This window comes from Lolium perenne, chromosome 5 (genome assembly GCF_019359855.2).
Source record: "Lolium perenne isolate Kyuss_39 chromosome 5, Kyuss_2.0, whole genome shotgun sequence".
In the NCBI taxonomy this organism is placed as follows: domain Eukaryota; kingdom Viridiplantae; phylum Streptophyta; class Magnoliopsida; order Poales; family Poaceae; genus Lolium; species Lolium perenne.
The window spans coordinates 18175731-18197247 of record NC_067248.2 but is presented as its reverse complement, the minus strand read 5'-3'; the positions used below and the strand labels follow the sequence as shown (position 1 = coordinate 18197247).

At 43.8% G+C, this 21517-nt stretch overlaps 2 protein-coding genes across 2 annotated transcripts; one reads left to right on the top strand and one right to left on the bottom strand.

The window, feature by feature from the left end:
• Positions 1 to 479: 479 nt before the first annotated feature.
• Positions 480 to 1649, top strand: LOC139831418 (uncharacterized). The gene has a single exon (XM_071820689.1). It carries the CDS (start codon positions 480 to 482, stop codon positions 1647 to 1649), a length of 1170 nt encoding a protein of 389 aa, XP_071676790.1.
• A 136-nt stretch (positions 1650 to 1785) lies between these two features.
• On the bottom strand, positions 1786 to 5252 carry LOC127298849 (uncharacterized). Its single transcript, XM_051328707.2, has 8 exons — positions 4900 to 5252; positions 3656 to 3737; positions 3440 to 3566; positions 3233 to 3346; positions 2947 to 3145; positions 2741 to 2786; positions 2394 to 2469; positions 1786 to 2282 (listed from the first exon to the last, which is right to left on the bottom strand). The coding sequence occupies exons 2-8, from the start codon at positions 3710 to 3712 to the stop codon at positions 1984 to 1986; spliced, it is 918 nt and encodes a 305-aa protein (XP_051184667.1). The 5' UTR covers positions 3713 to 3737; positions 4900 to 5252; the 3' UTR covers positions 1786 to 1983.
• Positions 5253 to 21517: the final 16265 nt, after the last annotated feature.

Here is a 21517-nt window from a genome sequence, read left to right as displayed (position 1 = left end):
GTACTTGGCCGTCGCCGACCTCCTCCCCTGCCTCATCGCCATGGAGGCGGGTGGCGACCGCCTGTTGCACCCTCTTGTTGACGACCTTCCATGTCCTGTGATCCAGTATGCAGATGATACCCTTCTGATCCTGAGAGCTGAACACTCCCAAGTCCGTCGCCTCCGCGAGCTCCTCGACCTCTTCTCGCAGGCCACGGGTCTTCACATTAACTTCCACAAGAGCACCTTCGTCCCCGTCGGTGGTGTCACCTCTGAGCTGGCATCGGATCTTGCAAGCATCCTCGGCTGTCCCGTCTCATCCTTCCCCGCAGACATACCTTGGATTGCCGCTCTCGGACCACAAACTGCCTGCGGCTGCGCTGGAATTCCTCTCCGTCAAGATCTCCAAGCGCATCCCCGGATGGCGGACGTCCTTGCTCCCAATAGGCGGGCGCCTTACCCTCACTACGGCAGTCCTGTCAGCCCTCCCGTCATTCGCCATGTCTGTTCTACCAATCCCGAAAGGGACACTCTCAAAAATGGACAGGCCTCGACGGGCGATGCTCTGGAAGGCAAAAGATAAATGCTCCGGTGGTGACTGCCAAGTTGCCTGGGACTATGTCTGCCGTCTGCGGTCCGAAGGGGGACTGGGTGTCATCGATCTTGGTCTCCAGAACAAATGTCTCCTGCTGAAAGCGTTGCATGGTTTGTTCACTGGACGGGACTCCCCGTGGACCAGGTGGGTGAAGCGCAGTTACCTCGGTGCCCGCCCGCAGGTGGCCACCCCCGCTTGGAAGTGCTTCCAGTCGCTCATTCCACTATACCGCTCCATTACAAGAGTTGAACCCCGCGACGGGCGCACCACCTCGCTCTGGCACGATGCTTGGACTCCGTTGGGCCCCCTGTCGGCAGCCCTCCCCGCGGCCTTCTCCCACTGCCTCCGCCCCCTCGCCACTGTTGCCGACGCCCTCGAGAATGGAGTGGTTGAGGTTCCACTTGTTCACCGAGTTTCTGCAGCAGCCGCTGGCGAGATGGAGTTCATCCATGCTTGCCTCGCCCGGATCTCCCTCGCTTCGTCGCCGGACATTCGCTCTGTATCGCTCGGCCCATCGACCGACTTCTCCACTGGAAGCGTCTACCGCTCCCTCCACTCCTCGGGTTGTATTGTCCCAGGGCAAGACGTCAACTGGGCCTGCTTTGCGCCTCTAAAGGTGCGGGTGTTCTTTTGGATACTACGCCTCCACAAGACCAGGACACGGGCGCTGCTACACCGTTTCGGATGTGTGCCCTCCCCGGACTGCCCCTTCTGCCTGAATCAACTAGAGGACACCTCGCATTTGTTTGTTGGATGCCCCCGCCTCCGCCCCCTTTGGAATGTCGTCTTCCCCTCAGGTCGCCCCCATGTGGGCGCCGACGTTCCGGCCCTCGTTGATGCTCTCTCCGAAGACTTACCTCCCATGCACCCGGAAGCGCGCAACACGGTCATCTTAGCTCTCTTGTGGACTGTCTGGAAATCCCGCAACAGAATGGTGTTTGATGCAGATTTTATGTCTACTCCGCGCATTCTAGCCATGTTGGTAGACCATCTCCGCCTGTGGGTCGTCCGCGCCCCCCCTAGGGTCGACACAAGCACCCTGCTCTCTTGGTGCCACGCTATCTCTATCTCTTAGACTCTGTCTTTCACCTCACCCCTGTGTTCCCCTGTTTCCAACTTCCCCATCTCTCACTCTCGCTCTGTTTGGGCGCGGTATGCCGCCCCAGACCTAATTTTGTAGGCTTTATGCCCCCCGTGTAATCCACTCCGCATTAATGGAAAATTGAGTTCAGGTGGGCGATCGCCCCCCGTTGTTTCCTCAAAAAAAAACAATGTTATGGTAACAAAACGGTTTCAAGATCCCACATCCAAATGGCAGTCGATTTCATGTCGCAACACAATGGCACGAGCAAGGATGTGAGCAGAGCAGCAACTTCTTCAGTTATTCTTCAGGGTCTACTGCAAGCTCCTTATTCCAGCAGAAGCTGCTCTAACTCATCAAATCCCCCGTCTTCATCGTAGAATTCTCCTGTTTTGTCATTGTCAATCACCGCCAGTTCAGTGTGGCCATCGTTTTCGTTCAGGAATTCTCCTGGTTCGTCATTGTCAACCACCGCCAGTTCATCACCGGGAGACACACCGGTTTTCTGGTAGAACTCTTCCTTCTGGGCATCCCACTCTTTCACGATTTCCCCTACCCTGTCGCCCAGCAGTTTGTCATTCTGAAGGATGTGCTTGGCATCTTCCACATCAACCGTTTGGCTCAACTCTGTCAATGTAAAAGGGAATGACGAAGGGATAGCGGTAGGGTCATTGGCAGCTCTAATAATGCTAATGGAATTCCAGATAGTACAAGAAGATGATGGTAACAGATAAGCACCTGAGAATGCTGATTCTTTGGCTTTAGCGTAGTCCATTGACAATTTCTTGATGGTATCAAGTTCAAGCTCCTCACCCTAGATGCATATAGATGTGTCAGCAACAGAAGAGTATGAGTATCATCGCTCACAACACAGCAATTCCTTATTCAAACCATTAACAAGAATGGTTACAGCATGCGCAAACCACTAACATTGGCAGAACAGAGGGGGGTTAGGCAGGGAGGTGCACAGAACAAATGATAACACTCTCCTTATGTGGCAATGCCCCAAAGTATGTTAAATGAATCTAAAAAGACGACATGAAAGGAAATAAAAGCAATGATATATGCAAAGATACTAAACTTACCAAGTCTGTGTGCGTATATCTCCCTATTTGAGTATTTGCAAATAACCTGCAGCATAAACATAGAATTCAGAATATTAGTAAGTACTCATAAGTAATGTGTTCTTGTTTGCACACATAGAATATAGCGAAGGAACAGCTTACTACCCTACAAGAAGAAAATACAAAATGCTAATGATGACAGATGGTAAAGAGGTAAATCCACGTACTTGTTACAGGCAAATTTCACCCGCTTAGTCTGGAATGCATTGAATTCATCAACCTGCTTGGCCCCATGGTCACCAAGCAAATTGATGAATCCAAACAAAAACATGCCTTTGTCTAGCATCCTTTTGACAAGTGCTGGTACGAGACCAACTCCGCTCTGCTTAGCCTCCATGACGAACTCTTTGAGTTGTTTGCACTCCTCTGTTGCATGGGCACATTCAGCGCATTAATCTTCAAACTCCAATAAACCTTAAATTAGTGACTACGGAGTAACAAAATATACCTTACCAAGAGACAGATAAATTTTGAAGTGTGGCTTGTATGGTTGGCACTCATAAAGACAGTAAAGGCAGTAAAGCCCAGCCAACCTCTGGCATAGAGAACTTTGGGAAGTCATATAGCCTATGTGAATACATGAAAGGGAAAATGCATCAGCAGTTCTGCAAAAAATATTATCTGCAGTGAAGTGCCAATTTCCAGGAAACCATAGCCTACCAATACAATGCAAAAAGAGTGACTGCATGAAAACACCAGAGTTTGTCTTGGGTCTGCCCTCATAGATGTAAGAGAACTTTTTGGCCATCCACACTCTCTTGAAATCGGTGAATGACGTGCAATTTTCCTGCCACAAAGAAATGCAAAGGATGCTACTTATTTAACATTTGGTATGAACATGACACAACTAGATGAACTCCATGAGACAAAAACTACCTTGGCATAATCATCTAGCAGCTCGTCAATATCCAGCTTGAAAGGAGCAAGGTCCATACTTCGGTTGATGCCAAACGTGAATCTGAATCCAGAAAGAGCTATTAACTTCAACAACATGGAAAGAAAAAAAAATGTAATACTGAAACAGGCACCGGCTATCAGAAGAACGCCGCGACGAGAAATAAATCATGCAGCGATACTTTCTGCACTTTTATAGTTCTTCCCATCAAGTGCACTTTTCAGCTTGCTTTTCTAGCCTACCTTGTGTTCTATACCTACAACCACTGCATCATCCACTCATATTTTGGCATTCTGGTGGCTTTCGAAAAGCACTTGGTTACTAGAAACTAGTAAGCAGTAGCAGAGACAGTACTGGAGCAAGCTCCGCACCAAAAATGTAATACTGAAACAGGCATCGGCTATCAGAAGAACACCGCGATGAGAAATAAATCATGCAGCGTTACTTTCTGCACGTTTATAGTTCTTCCAATCACTGCACTTTTCAGCTTGGTTTTCTAGCCTACCCTGTGTTCTATTACTACAGCCACTGTTCAAAAAATCGTCCGATTCAACGATTAATCGCCCGATTAATCCCTATTCAGTGGTCATCGATTAGCCGATAAATTCATTTATCGTCTGATTAACTCATTTATCGCCCGATTAATCGTCCGATTTGCCTATTAATCGCTAATCGTCAGCCGACCGAGTTGAACCCGATAAGCGATTTTCTCAACATTGACTACAGCCACTGCATCATCCACTCTTTTTCTGGCATTCCGGTGGCTTTCGAAAAGAACTTGGTTACTAGAAACTAGCAAGCAGTAGCGGAGACAGTACTGGAGAAAGCTCCGGGCCAAAAATGAAGCCCTTGCATACTACCCTGAAAAAGTTGTCCTGTTGAAGCATAGAAATGGCTCGATTGCACAATGAATGCACACTTTGGACTCGATTCTTAGTGGATGTAGATCGAAGGTTCTATTTCGGCGGTCCTGTCACTGACAGCACAACACAACAGCTGTTTCAGGTTGTGGAGTTGCTTCGTTCTGTAAAATTTGTTCAGACCATGGGGTGGGTCGGTGATCTGTTGGGTACCGACACTGACGGATAGAATAGTTTCGTTCTACTTAAATAAAATGATACTGCTGGTAACAAATGTCTTAATTCAAGACTGCAGTCCAAGTCTCCAAGACACATATACAGAATACAGAAGGAAATTGATATGGATGTAAATTAGTAGAAATTACTTTAGGGCTTGGTGGGTCCTCGGAGAGCAGAAGGACTGGAGGGGGGGAGCCGGGGATCGGCTGCTGGCCTGCTGCGTTCAGGTTCCGGCGCGGAGGCGGGGCGCCAGTGTGGCGGCGCAGGCAGGCGCGGCTAGCAGGCGGTAGAAGCGGCGGCCGGCATGGCTGGAGCCGGGAGGCGACGCGGACCAGCGAAGGAGGAGAGGACGACGGGGCGGCGAGCGCGCGTAGCAGAGACCGGGGGCCGTGGGTGGGTGGCGGGAGGAGGCGGCGAGCTGGCAACGAGGTCTGGCCGGCTCGGCCTCGGCCTCGGCGTAAGAGAGCGAGCCAAGTTCGTGTCTTCCTCGGGTTGGTGCGTGGGCTTTGCTGACACATAAAATGCAACTATGCAAGACGTTCATGGGCTACAACTGGGCTGGATAGGGGCCGGAAGGGGGATGAGGCGGCAACAGGGTAAAAGAGTGTGATGTATTCTCCAAAAGTTCTCGAAAATCAAATGTGTTCAAAAAATAGAAAATTGACAACTAAATAATACGGAAAACATTTGCCATTGGCCTCCAGGGGCAGCGCCAACTAGTGGCAAGTTTCTCCCAAATATGTAAAACAAGATAATATCTTATAATTTCTCCAAAAAGTGGAAAGTTTCACCCAAAAGGTGGCTACTTTCACTCAAAAGACATTCATCTACGCCATTGTCCTTCAAGCATCGCGCGATATGATCATCTTTTGCTTCTTCTCAATCAAAGCCCTTTGCACTGGGTCAAAGATGGTGGCCAAGTCGGTGAGCATGACCCGGTTCTCCTCGGCCATGATCTTGGCTTCGACCTCCAAGACCATGGACTTGGCATCGACATCCATGAGCCTAGCCTTGGCTTCAGCCTCGACAAGCATAGACTTCGCAAGGGCCTCTTTCACCTCAAGAGCTCTGATGACCCACAAGTATAGGGGGTGTATCGTAGTATCTTCGATAAGTAAGAATGTCGATCCCAACGAGGAGCAGAAGATGTTGACAAGCAGTTTCGATGAAGGATTCACTGTAGATGCTCACAGACAAGTATTCAGGGGGTTTTGATGTAACAGGTGAATAAAGTACGAGTAAGTAAAGTGCGAGAGTAACAATTGCAGCGAGTGGCCCAATCCTTTTTAGCACAAAGGACAAGCCGGTTTGTTTACTTATAATGACCAAACGTTCTCGAGGACACACGGAATTTTAGTCTAGTGCTTTCGCTACATATGGCTAAATAATCTTCATTGTTTTGATAAGTGTTGTGTGGGTGAACCTATGCTAATGTACCGCCCTTCCTAGGACTAATACATACTTGTGATTATACCCCTTGCAAGCATCCGCAACTACAAGAAAGTAATTAAGAATAAATCTAACCACAGCCTTAAACTCTGAGATCCTGCTATCCATCCTGCATCGATATACCAACGGGGGCTTAGGTTTCTGTCACTCCGGCAACCCCGCAATTGGCAAACGAGTACAAGATGCATTCCCCTAGGCCCATAAAGGTGAAGTGTCATGTAGTCGACGTTCACATGACACCACTAGAAGAATAACACCACAACTTAAATATCATAACATTGAATATTACTCAACCATAGTTCACTACTAACATTTAGACTTCACCCATGTCCTCAAGAACTAAACGAACTACTCACGAGACATCATATGGAACATGATCAGAGGTGATATGATGATGAATAACAATCTGAACATAAACCTTGGTTCAATGGTTTCACTCAATAGCATCAACAACAAGTAGAAATCGATACTGGGAGAGTTTCCCCTATCAAACAATCAAGATCAAACCCAAATTGCTACGGCGGTGACGATGTCCAGCGGTGGAGACGGCGGTGATGATGATGGAGATGATGTCCAGCTCGATGACGGTGACGATGGCGTCGATTTCCCCCTCCGGGAGGAATTTCCCCGGCGGATCTCAGCCGCCGGAGAGCTCTTTTCTCTCTGGTCTTCTCCGCCCCGCAGAGGCGGCTGTAACTCTTCGTGAGGTACCCCTGTGGCTTAGGTCTTCGGGACGAAGGATTTCGCGAAGAAAAGGAGGCGAAAGGGGTTGTGGGGCCCCCTCACCACCAGGTGGCGCGGCCAGGCCATGGGCCGCGGCGGCCTCGTGGTCCTGGCCCACCTTGGGTCCCCTCGGCTCCCCCTTCTGGCTTCCTTCGTCATCTGGAAAAATAGGATTTTTGGTATAATTTCCTTCCACAGTTGATCTTCCGAAATATTGCGTTCTGACGGTGCTTTTTCCAGCAGAATCCTGGCTCCGGTGCTCGATCCTCCAATAATGATGAAACATGCAAAATAGATGAAATAACATAAGTATTGTGTCCAAAAATGAAATATATCAATGAATAACAGCAAATTATGATATAAAATAGTGATGCAAATTGGACGTATCAACTCCCCCCAAGCTTAGACTTCGCTTGTCCCCAAGCGAAACTGAACTCCGTAAACAGGACCACATGTTTATGGAGTGAAGAGTCGATAAATAAAATACGGACAAGAAGCATCATATTCATTCACACAAGACATTCTAGTAATCAACTTCCTCATATAACTCAACTTGAAACAAGTATAAGGTAATCACAAATAAAGGTGCATAAGAAATCATAGTTGGTGATGGCAAACTTCGTTCTTGGTCAGAGAACAATTAACAGGTTATACTTATCTATCGAGCAATGCTCTCATGTTAAAGTTTATATTGCACAACTTGCATACTCAATCATAATAGTCTCCTCATGATCATTGATAACTTGCAAAGCTATATTCATTCAGATAAAACTTGTACTAAACAAGGAAGAATAAAAGACATGATGAAGCAAATCACAATATAATGGTTTGATCACAACTACTCAAATGCTTGCTTGAGATGGAGGGAAATAGGTTTACTGACTCAACATAAAGTAAAAGACAGGCCCTTCGCAGAGGGAAGCAAGGATTAAATCATGTGCTAGAGCTTTTCAGTTTCGAAATAATATAAAGAGAATAAAAGTAGTATTTTGAGAGGTGTTTGTTGTTGTCAACGGCTGGTAGCGGGTACTCTAACCCCCTTGCCAGACAACCTTCAAAGAGCGGCTCCCATTTTATTTTTATTTTGTGTGGCACTCCTTCCAACCTTTCTTTCACAAACCATGGCTAACCGAATCCTCGGGTGCCTGCCAACAATCTCATATCATGAAGGAGTGCCTTTTTATTTTAGTTTTATTATGATGACACTCCCCCCAACCTTTGCTTACACAAGCCATGGCTAACCGAATCCTTCGGGTGTCGTCCATCAATCACATACCATGGAGGAGTGTCTATTTAGGTTAATTAATTTGGGACTGGGAATCCCATTGCCAGCTCTTTTTGCAAAATTATTGGATAAGCGGATGAAGCCACTAGTCCATTGGTGAAAGTTGCCCAACAAGATTGAAAGATAAAACACCACATACTTCCTCATGAGCTATAAAACATTGACACAAATAAGAGATAGTAAATTTTGAATTGTTTAAAGGTAGCACATGAAGTATTTACTTGGAATGGCAGAAAATACCATGTAGTAGGTAGATATGGTGGACACAAATGGCATAGGTTTGGGTTAAGGTTTGGATGCACGAGAAGTATTCCCTCTCAGTACAGGTCTTTGGCTAGCAAGGTTAATTAGCAAGCATAAGAGTCGAGGGAAACAAACAAATATACATGTGATAGAAACAATCATGCATCTTCCTTATAAGCACAAACAATTTTAACTTCAGAATAATAAGCTATGAGCTAACAAGAAAGAAAGACAATGAAACAACTACATGTATTTCTCTTTTCTACTTAAACCTCAAAGTGTTGTTGCTATTGACCAATGCTAAGTTTGCCAAAACCAAATAGATTTATTCAATGCTCCCAACGTGATACCAATACTAACAACAAGGTAAATCATATAATAGAGATTGCAAACTAAAATAAGATATGCAATATGTAAATGATAAGACCTCTCATTAATATTCCATAACGATAACTCACACCAAGGGATACATAGATAACCAACTAAAGGAGAGATACTTCCAAACTGCAACCCATCTTATATGATAACTTCCCTACTCATGATATGACACTACTTGACAATAAAAAGTAAAAGATAGTGATGATGTGATACCGCGGCACTCCCCCAAGCTTGGAACAAACCAAGGGGATGCCAATACCGATGATGAATTACTCCTTCGGCGGTGGTGGTGATGAATTCCTAACAAGCTTCTCAACAAGCTCCTGAAGCTCATCAATCTTATACGTGAGGTTGCGAATCATCTCCGAATTGTGCTCGACGCGGTTAAGAAGTATGTCCGACGGCGAGTCCCAACTCTTGGAATTATTTCCCCACTCTTCACCCTCAGGCTTCATGCTTCCTGCAGTGTTAGAACGATCTATATCCCAATTGCTAGGCAATGCTGCCCTGGGAATCCTTTCAATTTGATTATTGAAAATTAGATTGCGGAAGGGATGGTGAGTGCCTGAGAAAGATGTCTTCGGAGCCAGGTAATGACGTGGAACTCCTCCTCCGGTGCGAATTCTTGCGCTCTTGTTTGCACTGAAAGGGTTGTCCACCACCTTGACGCTTGCGATGGTAGCACGCGGGTGTGCACGCGAGTCTTCCTCCACTTCTTCTTCATCTTCTTCCTTGGCGCTCTTGTCCTCCTCTTTCCACTCAAGATCTTGATTATCTTCATCCGAAAGCTCCTTGCCCTTGTTCTTGGAGATCATGGTGCTTCTAGATTGAAAACGAATCCTGGCAGAAACAGCTCGAAACAAAACACGTCGAGAAAACGATATACGGACCTCGAGGGGTCCGGGGGATTATATAGCAAAAAAATTCACGACAAAAGGAAAGTACCAGATCGAACCAGAGTCGGAAAAGGGGCGACGAGGCGGCCAGCTCATAGGGCGGCGCGGGCCCAGGCCAGGCCGCGCCGGCCTATGGTGGCACGCCCTCGTGCGTCTTTTCCACTCCGTTTCGATCTCGTAATTTTTCATATTTTCCAAAAACAGCAAAAATATTGTTCGGAAGGTAAATTACGAAACTTTCATTGCCAGTACTGTTACCTATTCAAAGTCGAGTTCTGGCGGACTGTCAACCTGCCCTTTGATGAAAGCCTCCGGTGTTTCCACTCGAATAATATCAACATCAACATTATAGGAATCACCTGAGATATAATGCTTGAGTCTTTGTCCATTCACCACTTGTGTGGCATTGCCTTGGAGAGAGCTAATTTTGATTGCTCCTGAACGATATACCTCCTCAACAACATATGGTCCTTCCCATTTCGAGAGTAATTTCCCTGCAAAGAATCTGAGACGAGACCGATACAATAGGACTTTATCCCCAATATTAAATTCTCTTTTGATAATCCTTCTATCATGCCATTTTTTAACTTTCTCCTTAAAGAGTTTAGCATTTTCATAAGCTTCACTTCTCCATTCATCTAGAGAACTCAGTTGCAACAACCTCTTATTACCGACAAGTTTAGGATCTTTATTTAATTCTCTAACAGCCCAATAAGCTTTGTGCTCTAGTTCTAAAGGTAAATGACAAGCTTTCCCATAAACCATTTTATAAGGTGACATTCCCATGGGATTTTTATAAGCAGTTCTATAAGCCCAAAGTGCATCCTTCAATTTACTAGCCCAATTCTTTCTAGTTTTATTAACAGTCTTTTGCAAGATAGATTTAATCTCTCTATTTGATAATTCTACTTGCCCACTAGTTTGAGGATGATAAGCGGAAGCAATTCTATGATTAATACCATATTTAGCAAGAGTTTTTCTAAAACCACCATGAATAAAATGAGAACCTCCATCAGTCATAATATATCTAGGAACTCCAAATCTAGGAAAAATAATATCTAAGAGCATTCTTAAAGAGGTCTCACCATCAGCACTTTTTGTAGGTATGGCTTCCACCCATTTAGTAACATAATCAACAGCAACAAGTATATGAGTGTTACCTTCTGAAGAGGGAAAAGGTCCCATGAAGTCAAATCCCCAACAATCGAACGGTTCAATAACAAGAGTATAATTCATCGGCATTTCATTGCGTCTAGAGATATTACCAACCCTTTGGCATTCATCACAAGATAAAATAAACTTTCTTGCATCTTTGAAGAGAGTCGGCCAATAAAAACCTGATTGTAGAACCTTTTGCGCGGTTCTTTCTCCGGCGTGATGTCCTCCATAAGCACTACCATGACATTTACTCAATATCTCTTGTTGTTCATATTCGGGAACACATCTTCGCAGAATACCATCCACTCCTTCTTTATATAAGTGTGGGTCATCCCAGAAATAATGCCTCAAGTCATAAAAGAATTTCCTCCTTTGCTGAGCTGAAAAGGTTGGAGGCAAATACTTGGAAACAATAAAGTTAGCATAATCAGCATACCAAGGACTGTCTCGCGAACTCACCTTTATTACAGCCAATTGTTCATTTGGAAAACTATCATTAACAGGAACAGGATCATAAGCAATGTTTTCCAATCTAGACAAATTATCAGCAACAGGATTATCAGCACCTTTCCTATCTACAATATGTAAATCAAATTCTTGCAACAGAAGTACCCATCTAATAAGCCTTGGCTTAGCATCCTTCTTTTGCATAAGGTATCTAATTGCAGCATGATCAGTATGTATAGTAACTTTTGAATCAACAATATAAGATCTAAACTTATCACAAGCAAAGACTACAGCTAACAATTCTTTTTTAGTAGTAGCATAATTTCTTTGAGCAGCATCAAGAGTTTTACTAGCATAATGAATAACATTCAATTTTTTATTTACCCGCTTTCCAAGAACAGGAGGTTCAACTATAGGAGCAGTTGTTACGGCTTTCTTTAGAGTTTCAAAAGCTTCCTTACAATCATCATCAAAAACAAAAGGTACATCTTTTTGAAGAAGATTAGTAAGAGGCTTTGAAATCTTGGAGAAGTCTTTAATAAACCTCCTATAAAACCCAGCATGACCAAGAACACTACGAATACCTTTAACATCCCTAGGATAGGGCATCTTCTCAATTGCTTCAACTTTAGCTCTATCAACTTCAATACCTCTCTCGGAAATTTTATGTCCCAATACAATTCCTTCATTAACCATAAAGTGGCATTTCTCCCAATTAAGAACAAGGTTAGTTTCTTCACATCTCTGCAAAACTTTATCAAGGTTCCGCAAGCAATTATCAAAAGAATTCCCATAGACAGAAAAATCATCCATGAATACCTCTACAATACTCTCGCAAAAACCATGAAAAATAGCAGACATGCATCTTTGAAAAGTAGCAGGAGCATTACATAAACCAAAAGGCATACGTCTATAAGCATAAGTTCCATAGGGACAAGTGAAAGTGGTTTTCTCTTGATCCTTAGTTTTAACAGCAATTTGTGAAAACCCAGAATAACCATCAAGAAAGCAAAAATGAGTATTTTTAGATAACCTTTCTAACATTTGATCAATAAAAGGCAAAGGGTAATGATTTTTTTTAGTAACTTTATTAACTTTTCGATAATCAATGCACATTCTATACCCTACAACTACTCTTTGAGGTATGAGCTCATCATTATCATTAGGCACAACAGTCATTCCTCCTTTCTTAGGAACACAATGCACATGACTAACCCATCTACTATCAGCAATAGGATATATAATACCAGCTTCAAGAAGTCATAATACCTCATTTCTTACCGCATCCTTCATCTTAGGAATTAGACGATGCTGAGGTTCAACAACAGGCTTCGCATCATCTTCCATATTAATGGCGTGTTGGCAAATAGAGGGAGAAATCCCCTTCAAGTCATCAAGAGTGTAGCCAATAGCACCTCGGTGTTTCTTCAATATTTCCAATAGCCTTTCTTCTTCAAACTCTGTAAGCTTAGAACTAATAATAACAGGATATATTTTCTTATCATCAATATGAGCATATTTAAGATTATCAGATAATGGTTTTAAATCAAAGACAGGATCTTCCTTTGGTGGCGGTGTTGTACCCAGATCTTCCACCGGTAAATCATGCTTGAGAATAGGTTGGCGAAGAAAAATTTCCTCAAGCTCATCTCTTTCTTTCCTGAAAACTTCACTTTCGCTATTCTCCAAATGTTGCTGCAAAGGATTATTAGGAACAAGAACAATAGATGCACACTGTTCCATTTTAAAATCATTACTAGGCAAATCAGCTTTATAAGGAGTTTTGGTAAATTTAGAGAAGTTAAACTCATATGATTCACCAGCAAATTTAGTCAAAATTTTCTCTTTCTTGCAATCTATAATAGCTCCACAAGTATTTAGAAAAGGTCTACCAAAAATGATAGGACAATATTCACTAGCAGCAGAACCAAGTACCAAAAAGTCAGCGGGATATTTAATCTTACCACATAGAACTTCCACATCTCGAACAATACCAATTGGAGAAATAGTTTCTCTATTAGCCAGCTGAATAACCACATCAATATCTTCAAGTTCACAAGAACCAATTTCGCGCATAATCTCCGTGTAAAGCTCATAAGGAATAGCACTAATACTTGCACCAATATCACATAAACCATAATAGCAATGATCACCAATTCTAACAGATAGCATAGGAACACTAGCTTGCTTGGGTTTATTAGGATGTGAAACAATATTAGAAGCATCTTCACAGAAAATAATATGACCTTCCTCCAAATTTTCAGTCACAAGATCTTTAACTATTGCAACAGCAGGTTCAACTTTTATTTGTTCTTCAGGTTCTATAGGTTTCTTTTCACTTTTATGAACCGCACTATTTATAACAGAGTACTCCTTCATTTTAGCAGGGAAAGGAGTTTTTTCAATATAAGCTTCAGGAATAACATGATCAACAGTTTCAACTACAACGCATTTATTAATAGATGGATCAATTTTATCTTTATAAGGTTCATGATACTTATCAAAATTCTTCTTAGGCAATTCATAATGAGAGGCAAAAGCTTTATAAAGATTTGCAGCAACTTGAGAATCAATACCATATATAGCACTCATATTACGAAATTTATCAGTATCCATAAAAGCTTCAATGCATTTGTAATCATAATTTATACCTGATTCTCTATCTTTGTCAATCTCCCATCCTTCAGTATTTTCCTGGATCCGATTAAGAAGGTCCCTTTTAAACTCTTCCTTGTTGCGCGTGAATGATCCAGAACAAGAAGTATCCAGCAAGGTCTTGTCTTCAAAAGAAAGTCTTGCATAGAAATTATCAATAATAACATTACCAGGAAGCTCATGAATGGGGCATTTGAGCATTAAAGACTTCAATCTCCCCCACGCTTGGGCAATACTCTCTCCATCATGAGGCCAAAAATTATATATGCGATTCCGATCCTTGTGAATTTCACTTGGAGGATAGAACTTAGAATAAAACCGGGGCACAATATCATTCCATTCAAGAGAATCCCCATTATCCAGTAATTTATACCAATGCGCCGCTTTACCAGACAGCGATATAGAGAATAGTTTCTTCCTCACTTCATCCATAGAAATACCTGCACACTTGAGTAAACCGCATAATTCATGCAAGAACAATAAATGATCTCCAGGGTGGACAGTCCCATCCCCTGTATAACGGTTATTCACTACGCGTTCAATAATTTTCATAGGTATTTTGTATGGTATTTCCTCCTCACCTGGCGCCTCATCCACTACCTTTGCAGTAGTAGCAGATTTCCCAAATAAGCATTCTAAAGGAGATCTCTCCATAATGAATTATGGCAACAGGCAGAAATAAAATCAGCACAAACAGTAGATATTTCCCTTACAGATTCCACTTACCAATAGCGCCTCACTCCCCGGCAACGGCGCCAGAAAATAGTCTTGATGACCCACAAGTATAGGGGGTGTATCGTAGTATCTTCGATAAGTAAGAATGTCGATCCCAACGAGGAGCAGAAGGTGTTGACAAGCAGTTTCGATGAAGGATTCACTGTAGATGCTCACAGACAAGTTTTCAGGGGGTTTTGATGTAACAGGTGAATAAAGTACGAGTAAGTAAAGTGCGAGAGTAACAATTGCAGCGAGTGGCCCAATCCTTTTTAGCACAAAGGACAAGCCGGTTTGTTTACTTATAATGACCAAACGTTCTCGAGGACACACGGGATTTTAGTCTAGTGCTTTCGCTTCATATGGCTAAATAATCTTCATTGTTTTGATAAGTGTTGTGTGGGTGAACCTATGCTAATGTACCGCCCTTCTTAGGACTAATACATACTTGTGATTATACCCCTTGCAAGCATCCGCAACTACAAGAAAGTAATTAAGAATAAATCTAACCACAACCTTAAACTCTGAGATCCTGCTATCCCTCCTGCATCGATATACCAACGGGGGCTTAGGTTTCTGTCACTCCGGCAACCCCGCAATTGGCAAACGAGTACAAGATGCATTCCCCTAGGCCCATAAAGGTGAAGTGTCATGTAGTCGACGTTCACATGACACCACTAGAAGAATAACACCACAACTTAAATATCATAACATTGAATATTACTCAACCATAGTTCACTACTAACATTTAGACTTCACCCATGTCCTCAAGAACTAAACGAACTACTCACGAGACATCATATGGAACATGATCAGAGGTGATATGATGATGAATAACAATCTAAACATAAACCTTGGTTCAATGGTTTCACTCAATAGCATCAACAACAAGTAGAAATCGATACTGGGAGAGTTTCCCCTATCAAACAATCAAGATCAAACCCAAATTGCTACGGCGGTGACGATGTCCAGCGGTGGAGACGGCGGTGATGATGATGGAGATGATGTACAGCTCGATGACGGTGACGATGGCGTCGATCTCCCCCTCCGGGAGGGAATTTCCCCGGCGGATCTCAGCCGCCGGAGAGCTCTTTTCTCTCTGGTCTTCTCCGCCCCGCAGAGGCGGCTGTAACTCTTCGTGAGGTACCCCCTGTGGCTTAGGTCTTCGGGACGAAGGATTTCGCGAAGAAAAGGAGGCGAAAGGGGCTGTGGGCCCCCCTCACCACCAGGTGGCGCGGCCAGGCCATGGGCCGCGCCGGCCTGTGGTCTGGGCCCACCTTGGGTCCCCTCGGCTCCCCCTTCTGGCTTCCTTCGTCATCTGGAAAAATATGATTTTTGGTATAATTTCCTTCCACAGTTGATCTTCCGAAATATTGCGTTCTGACGGTGCTTTTTCCAGCAGAATCCTGGCTCCGGTGCTCGATCCTCCAATAATGATGAAACATGCAAAATAGATGAAATAACATAAGTATTGTGTCCAAAAATGAAATATATCAATGAATAACAGCAAATTATGATATAAAATAGTGATGCAAATTGGACGTATCAAGCTCTCATTCGAAGATCAACAAAGCTCTTTGTGGTCGCATATTTCTCTTTGTGCCGCCTCTCTTCCCTCTCGACGATGGTCTCTTCCTTTTTTTACCATCAACTCCCTTAAGGTGTCTTGGAACGGCAATGATGAAGCATGGCCTGGGGGAACTTGAGAATTACCACACTGTGGATGAACAACACGTTCAGTGCCTCCTGCTTCATCATAATGATGACCTGATGGGTGGCTTAGTGCGCAGCATTTCGTCGTTGGCCTCAGCACGCACAACCATGATGCACTCGTTCGCTTTATGTCGCTCTTCTTCCAGCTTCGCGACGGCTGCCAGAGCCATGGCGGCCTCTCTCTAGTCTGCGTGTTTCTCTGTCTCGACCCAACACTCGTTCGTCGAGAAATTGTTGGCGAGCTTCTTTGGCTTGGCCACCTCTTGTTGGTGGAGCACGTGGTTGGCGTGGTGGCGGGATCCATCGCTTCTGCTCGCTTACCCGCCGGTCAAATTCTGTGGAGGGGTTTTTGGAGGGAATTGGGTGGTTTTCGTCCCACTGACGGGAGGGATCGAGATCTTCTAGGGGAGGACGCGGGAGGACGCCCCGCTATCTGGCCTGACGCATCGACGGCCCAAATTTGGTTAACGAATGGATCGGTTCTCTTACGTCGCGCCGCTGATCTGCATGCCCGCACGAACCGATTCAAACATCCTAGGATAGGATAAATCTCTCCGCAGGAGATGCCCTAATTCTTTTAGCTAACTATGTTTGATCGTCTTCTACAGACAACCTACAACATGTGACTATCTGGTGGAAAAAAAAGCCTATCATATCCTCTCTTTTCTTGAGAAACACAGTACAAACGTAGACGATCACATACACGCGCATACACTCACCCCTATGAACGCACACACGTACACCCTACCCCTATGAGTACCTCCGGAAGACTGAGTTGGTGGATTGGATCTTGAAATTGGCAAAGTCACCACATGCGTCTCGCTGTCGACGGGAACGTCACCTCCCACTGGATGAATATTCCGCCTTTATGAGACACACAGATGTCAAACCTGGGGCTTAAACTCTGGTGGGCAATCACCCTCCTAGCCACCCAACCTCAGATTGATTCTCAAAGCCCGTCATATCCATACACACACCCACACACGCTTTCTCCATGCACAGGGGCTTGCTTCCCAGAAAGCATAACGTCTCTTGGAGAAGTAAAAATAAATAAATAACTTGTATGGACCTTCCAAGAGAAAGTCTACACATGGGCCGAGCACATCTCTTCTCCACGGAGATTTCTGTACTTCCTTTATAAATAGAACGTACGAGCTTTGTCTAAATTTAGATGTATCTAAACACTAAATATCGTCTAGATATATTAAGATTTAGATAAATCTTAGATGTCTATTTATAGATAGAGGTAGTACAAAATGTCGTTGATTTGACCAATCTTTAATATAGACTAGAGGAAGTACATTGATTCCTTAGTACTCCTATTTGGGATGCAGATGAGTTCAAAACGATATCTCTTTAGGCCATCTCCAACGAAACCTGCATCCGCTAGTGCCCGCCGTGTCCAAAAACAAGGTTCAGCGGCTCCACACGTTCGGACCGCGCCCCGCGGACGCGTTCGTTCTGAGCGAACCCATCCCAAATTTAGACTAGGTTTGCGACAACACGGACTTGGCACGCGGCCACCAATGGCCCATAGTTCAGTGGGTGTAACACAACTTTTCCTTATAGAAAATAATTAAGGTATATCTTCATTGCAGTTAAGCCATAATTAAAACAAATATAATCTAAACTACTTCTGGTCCGCGTAGCTGGCTTGGCCCTCGCTGCCTTGGTGGTCGTCGGCCTCCGCTCCCCCGGCCTCGCCGCCAAAGCTGCCTTGGCCCTCGCCGATGTATGCCTTCTCGTTAAACTCTATGTTGGCCTCCTCCGTGAGGCCTTTGACTTGGAAATATTGGCAACTTGTGATTCTTCATTAATTATCCCAGATTCCTCCCTTAAAGTGCATATTCCTGAAAGGAAAAAAAATTAAAGAGAAGATTTGCATATCTCGGTGGTAATTAGTCATTAATGACAAATATAGGGAGATATTTTATCATTTTCTTGAAAAATATAGTACTTAATCATAGAGTATAGATGTTGGATTATGCAGCTATCAGTTCCCAATCCCATTGTCAAACAATTTAAAATTTGATGCCTAGAGCTAACATGAGTAAGGCTAATGATTCCACCATAAAGTTTCTCCTTACTGAGGAAGCGGTCAATTTCCAAATGTTTTTCCTATCGTGTTGGACTAGATTATTTGTAATACTTATAGCTAAATGATTGTCCCACCAAACTCTTAGGGGTCCCTTCCTTATAAGTTTCAACTCTCTCAAAAGATATTTCATCTAGAGCATCTCAGTAGCCCCATAAAGCTCTATATTCAGCTTCTGCTATTGACCTAGTTTCTTGCTTATCCATGACACCAAGTTTTCTCCTACAAAGACACAATAGACGGACGTTGATCTTCTATATCTACAACCATTGATACCTTCGATCCGGATTATAGATTGTAGTATGATAAGCGTTTTTCTTAGAAGACCTAGGTTTAATTGAACCTTGGGAAACACTGCTAAAATGATGTAAAGAAAACGTCTATAAAATTTACTAGTTTATTTTATTTTATGTTTACCGGATCTATCTAGTTTACTCTTAATTGGGTTGTGTTCAATGGATGGAAATAGGCCAGGGTTAAGGATTCTCCTGCAGCTATGCATACATATAGAAATGAAGTGCAAATATGTAGTAAATAAAATAAAGATAGAGCAGCACATCTGTAAATACTCTTGGCCCTAAAGCCAGAGGTGACAAGAGCCTCTTGGTCCAACCACTGTTTCCACAGCCACGAGTAACAACAGTTATTAAGTAAATAAATACATACCAAATCATTAAGCTAGATGATTGTGTCATTAATCCTAAATGAATCACTAAACATGCACCATTACTTTCCTCTTTCTGTCACTAAGGTTTCGCGGTAGATCAAGTAACGAGCAAGTGTAAGGGAGTCGAAACAACCGGGTGGACGGTGGCGGAGAAGAGGCGCGCTATGTGTTTACCGCAGTTCCTCCTACTAAAGGGAGTACATCTGCGTTGAGGAGGTGTGGACCACGAAGGTGCCAACAGCCACGAAGGCTTCACCTTATTCCTCGTGAACACTCCACAAAGGAGTATTCACTTCTCCACTATCAAGGCCAGTCGAGGTGGCGATTCCTTCACACAAGGTTGGGACGAGCTCCACAACAGCCGGAGGCTCCCAACACTATGTAGGACTAGCACAACACCAAGCTAGTCTCCACACAAACTCATCTCAAGGGATCCCACAAAGGAACCCTAGGGTTACAAGATCCACAAAAGACTAGGTGGGATTGGCGAATTCTTTCTTGGTGGATGGGTAGATCGGGACCTCCTCCTTCACTCATCAAAGCATGGGCTTGATTGGTTGGATGGGGAGGGAGGTCCTCTAGATTTGAGCTCAAGAACAATAGAGGAGATAGAGTGGAAAATATGTAATTCGAGCTGGGGAAGAAGACCCCCTTTTATAGGGCTCCTCAATTCCAACCGTTACTCACAGATTCCTCTCAATCGGTACTACCACTTGGTGAAGCGGTACTACCCCTTAGGGTCATACATGTGCCTTCTGAGAAGGACACATGGGGCTCCAACCGGTACTACCGGTACTGGTATCGTCAAAGTACCAACATGAGTTCTAGGAGCACTGGATGCTTGGCCGGTACCAGAGAGGTACCGCAACTAGTATCATCGCCACGTTTCCCTTAAATAGTACCTCGCCGATACTTGACCGGTACTACCGTGATTCACCATCAAAGGTGACCTCAAGCGGTAGTGTCGTTTGGGTACTGGTAGGGTACCGGCAGGGATACTATAAGGTCGACCCTAAAAGACGGTATCGCAAGCGGTAACTCGACCGGTTCTACCGCTTCCAAAAAGGGAGCAGTAGTACCGTCAGCAAGGTTTCAGTTGATGTGTATCTGGTGTTGGTAGCGGTAGCGGTACTACCGCAACCAGCACCGGTACTACCAGTTAAGCAGGGAAACCATGTTTCCCATTGTCTTTTCAAGACCTCTCCAACCATGTTGACTCACGGCACACACACAAAACCAGAAGACCTATCAACTACGCCTATCGACGACTATAGCTTCAATCTTAATCCTCCGATATTGAGGTGTTCAACAAGAACACCGTGTACGTACAAATCTTCAAAGAAACTATGCACATAGTGAAATATATTCTAGTGTTGTGATCAAATACACTATATGGGAAGACTTTTCTCTTTCAAGCTTCCTCAAAAACAGCCTCCACCGCCCGGAGCAGGTACAGCTCTGCTGCCCTCAGCAGCCTTAACACCACCACCACCAGCAACAACCTTACCATGTAGAATCACACGGAGGCTCACCTCACATGTTCCCAGTAGCACTGGCAAATGGGGTTGACTTGTGTGTTAGGTCTTTCTCTCCTCCAACTCCCTCCTTATATAGGTCAGCTCGTACATGGGGTTGGGCCTCTTGGGCCACAAAACTGTTTAACATGCTCCAACATTATGAATAAAACACCACACTATATCGATCTAAAGTCGTTGGTTTGTAACCACATAAGGATGGTTTTATCATCCCAAAAGTCGGGCAACGCCTAGAGAAAGGCAATGTTTAAATTTTTTTACATGCATTCACGATGTCCAAGGAGAAGATCATGTATTCATGTTCTTTCTTTTTCATGTTAATTAGATGCCAGTGATCGTGTCAATGTCATTGGTTCCTTTTCTTACCGAGACAATGCACATTTGGCAAAAAGAGGGAATAATGTTGTATTTGCTCAACATGAGATGATGGCAAAAAAGATATATAGCATATAGCAGATGACAAGTGCCTAGTCAATTCACATATGCTCCAAACCTGGCGGCGATGGAGGCGATGATGTCCCACACGATGGAGTGTTCCTGCCACTTTTTTTTTTTGAAAGAAGGTATTTATCACTGGTTTCATTAATGAATTCATATAGGTAAAAGTGCTACCAAAAATAAACAACATGGACAACATGATGCTAGCAGTTGATGTACGTAGGACCCTATTAAATTGATCTTTTTGTTGAAACAAGTATAGAATATCTTGGCAATCTATTCCAAGGATGTGCTCAACTGATTTCTTGCTAGAGAGGAATCGATGTTCACGAGAGGAATCAATGTGCCGAATTGGATTTCAGGATAGT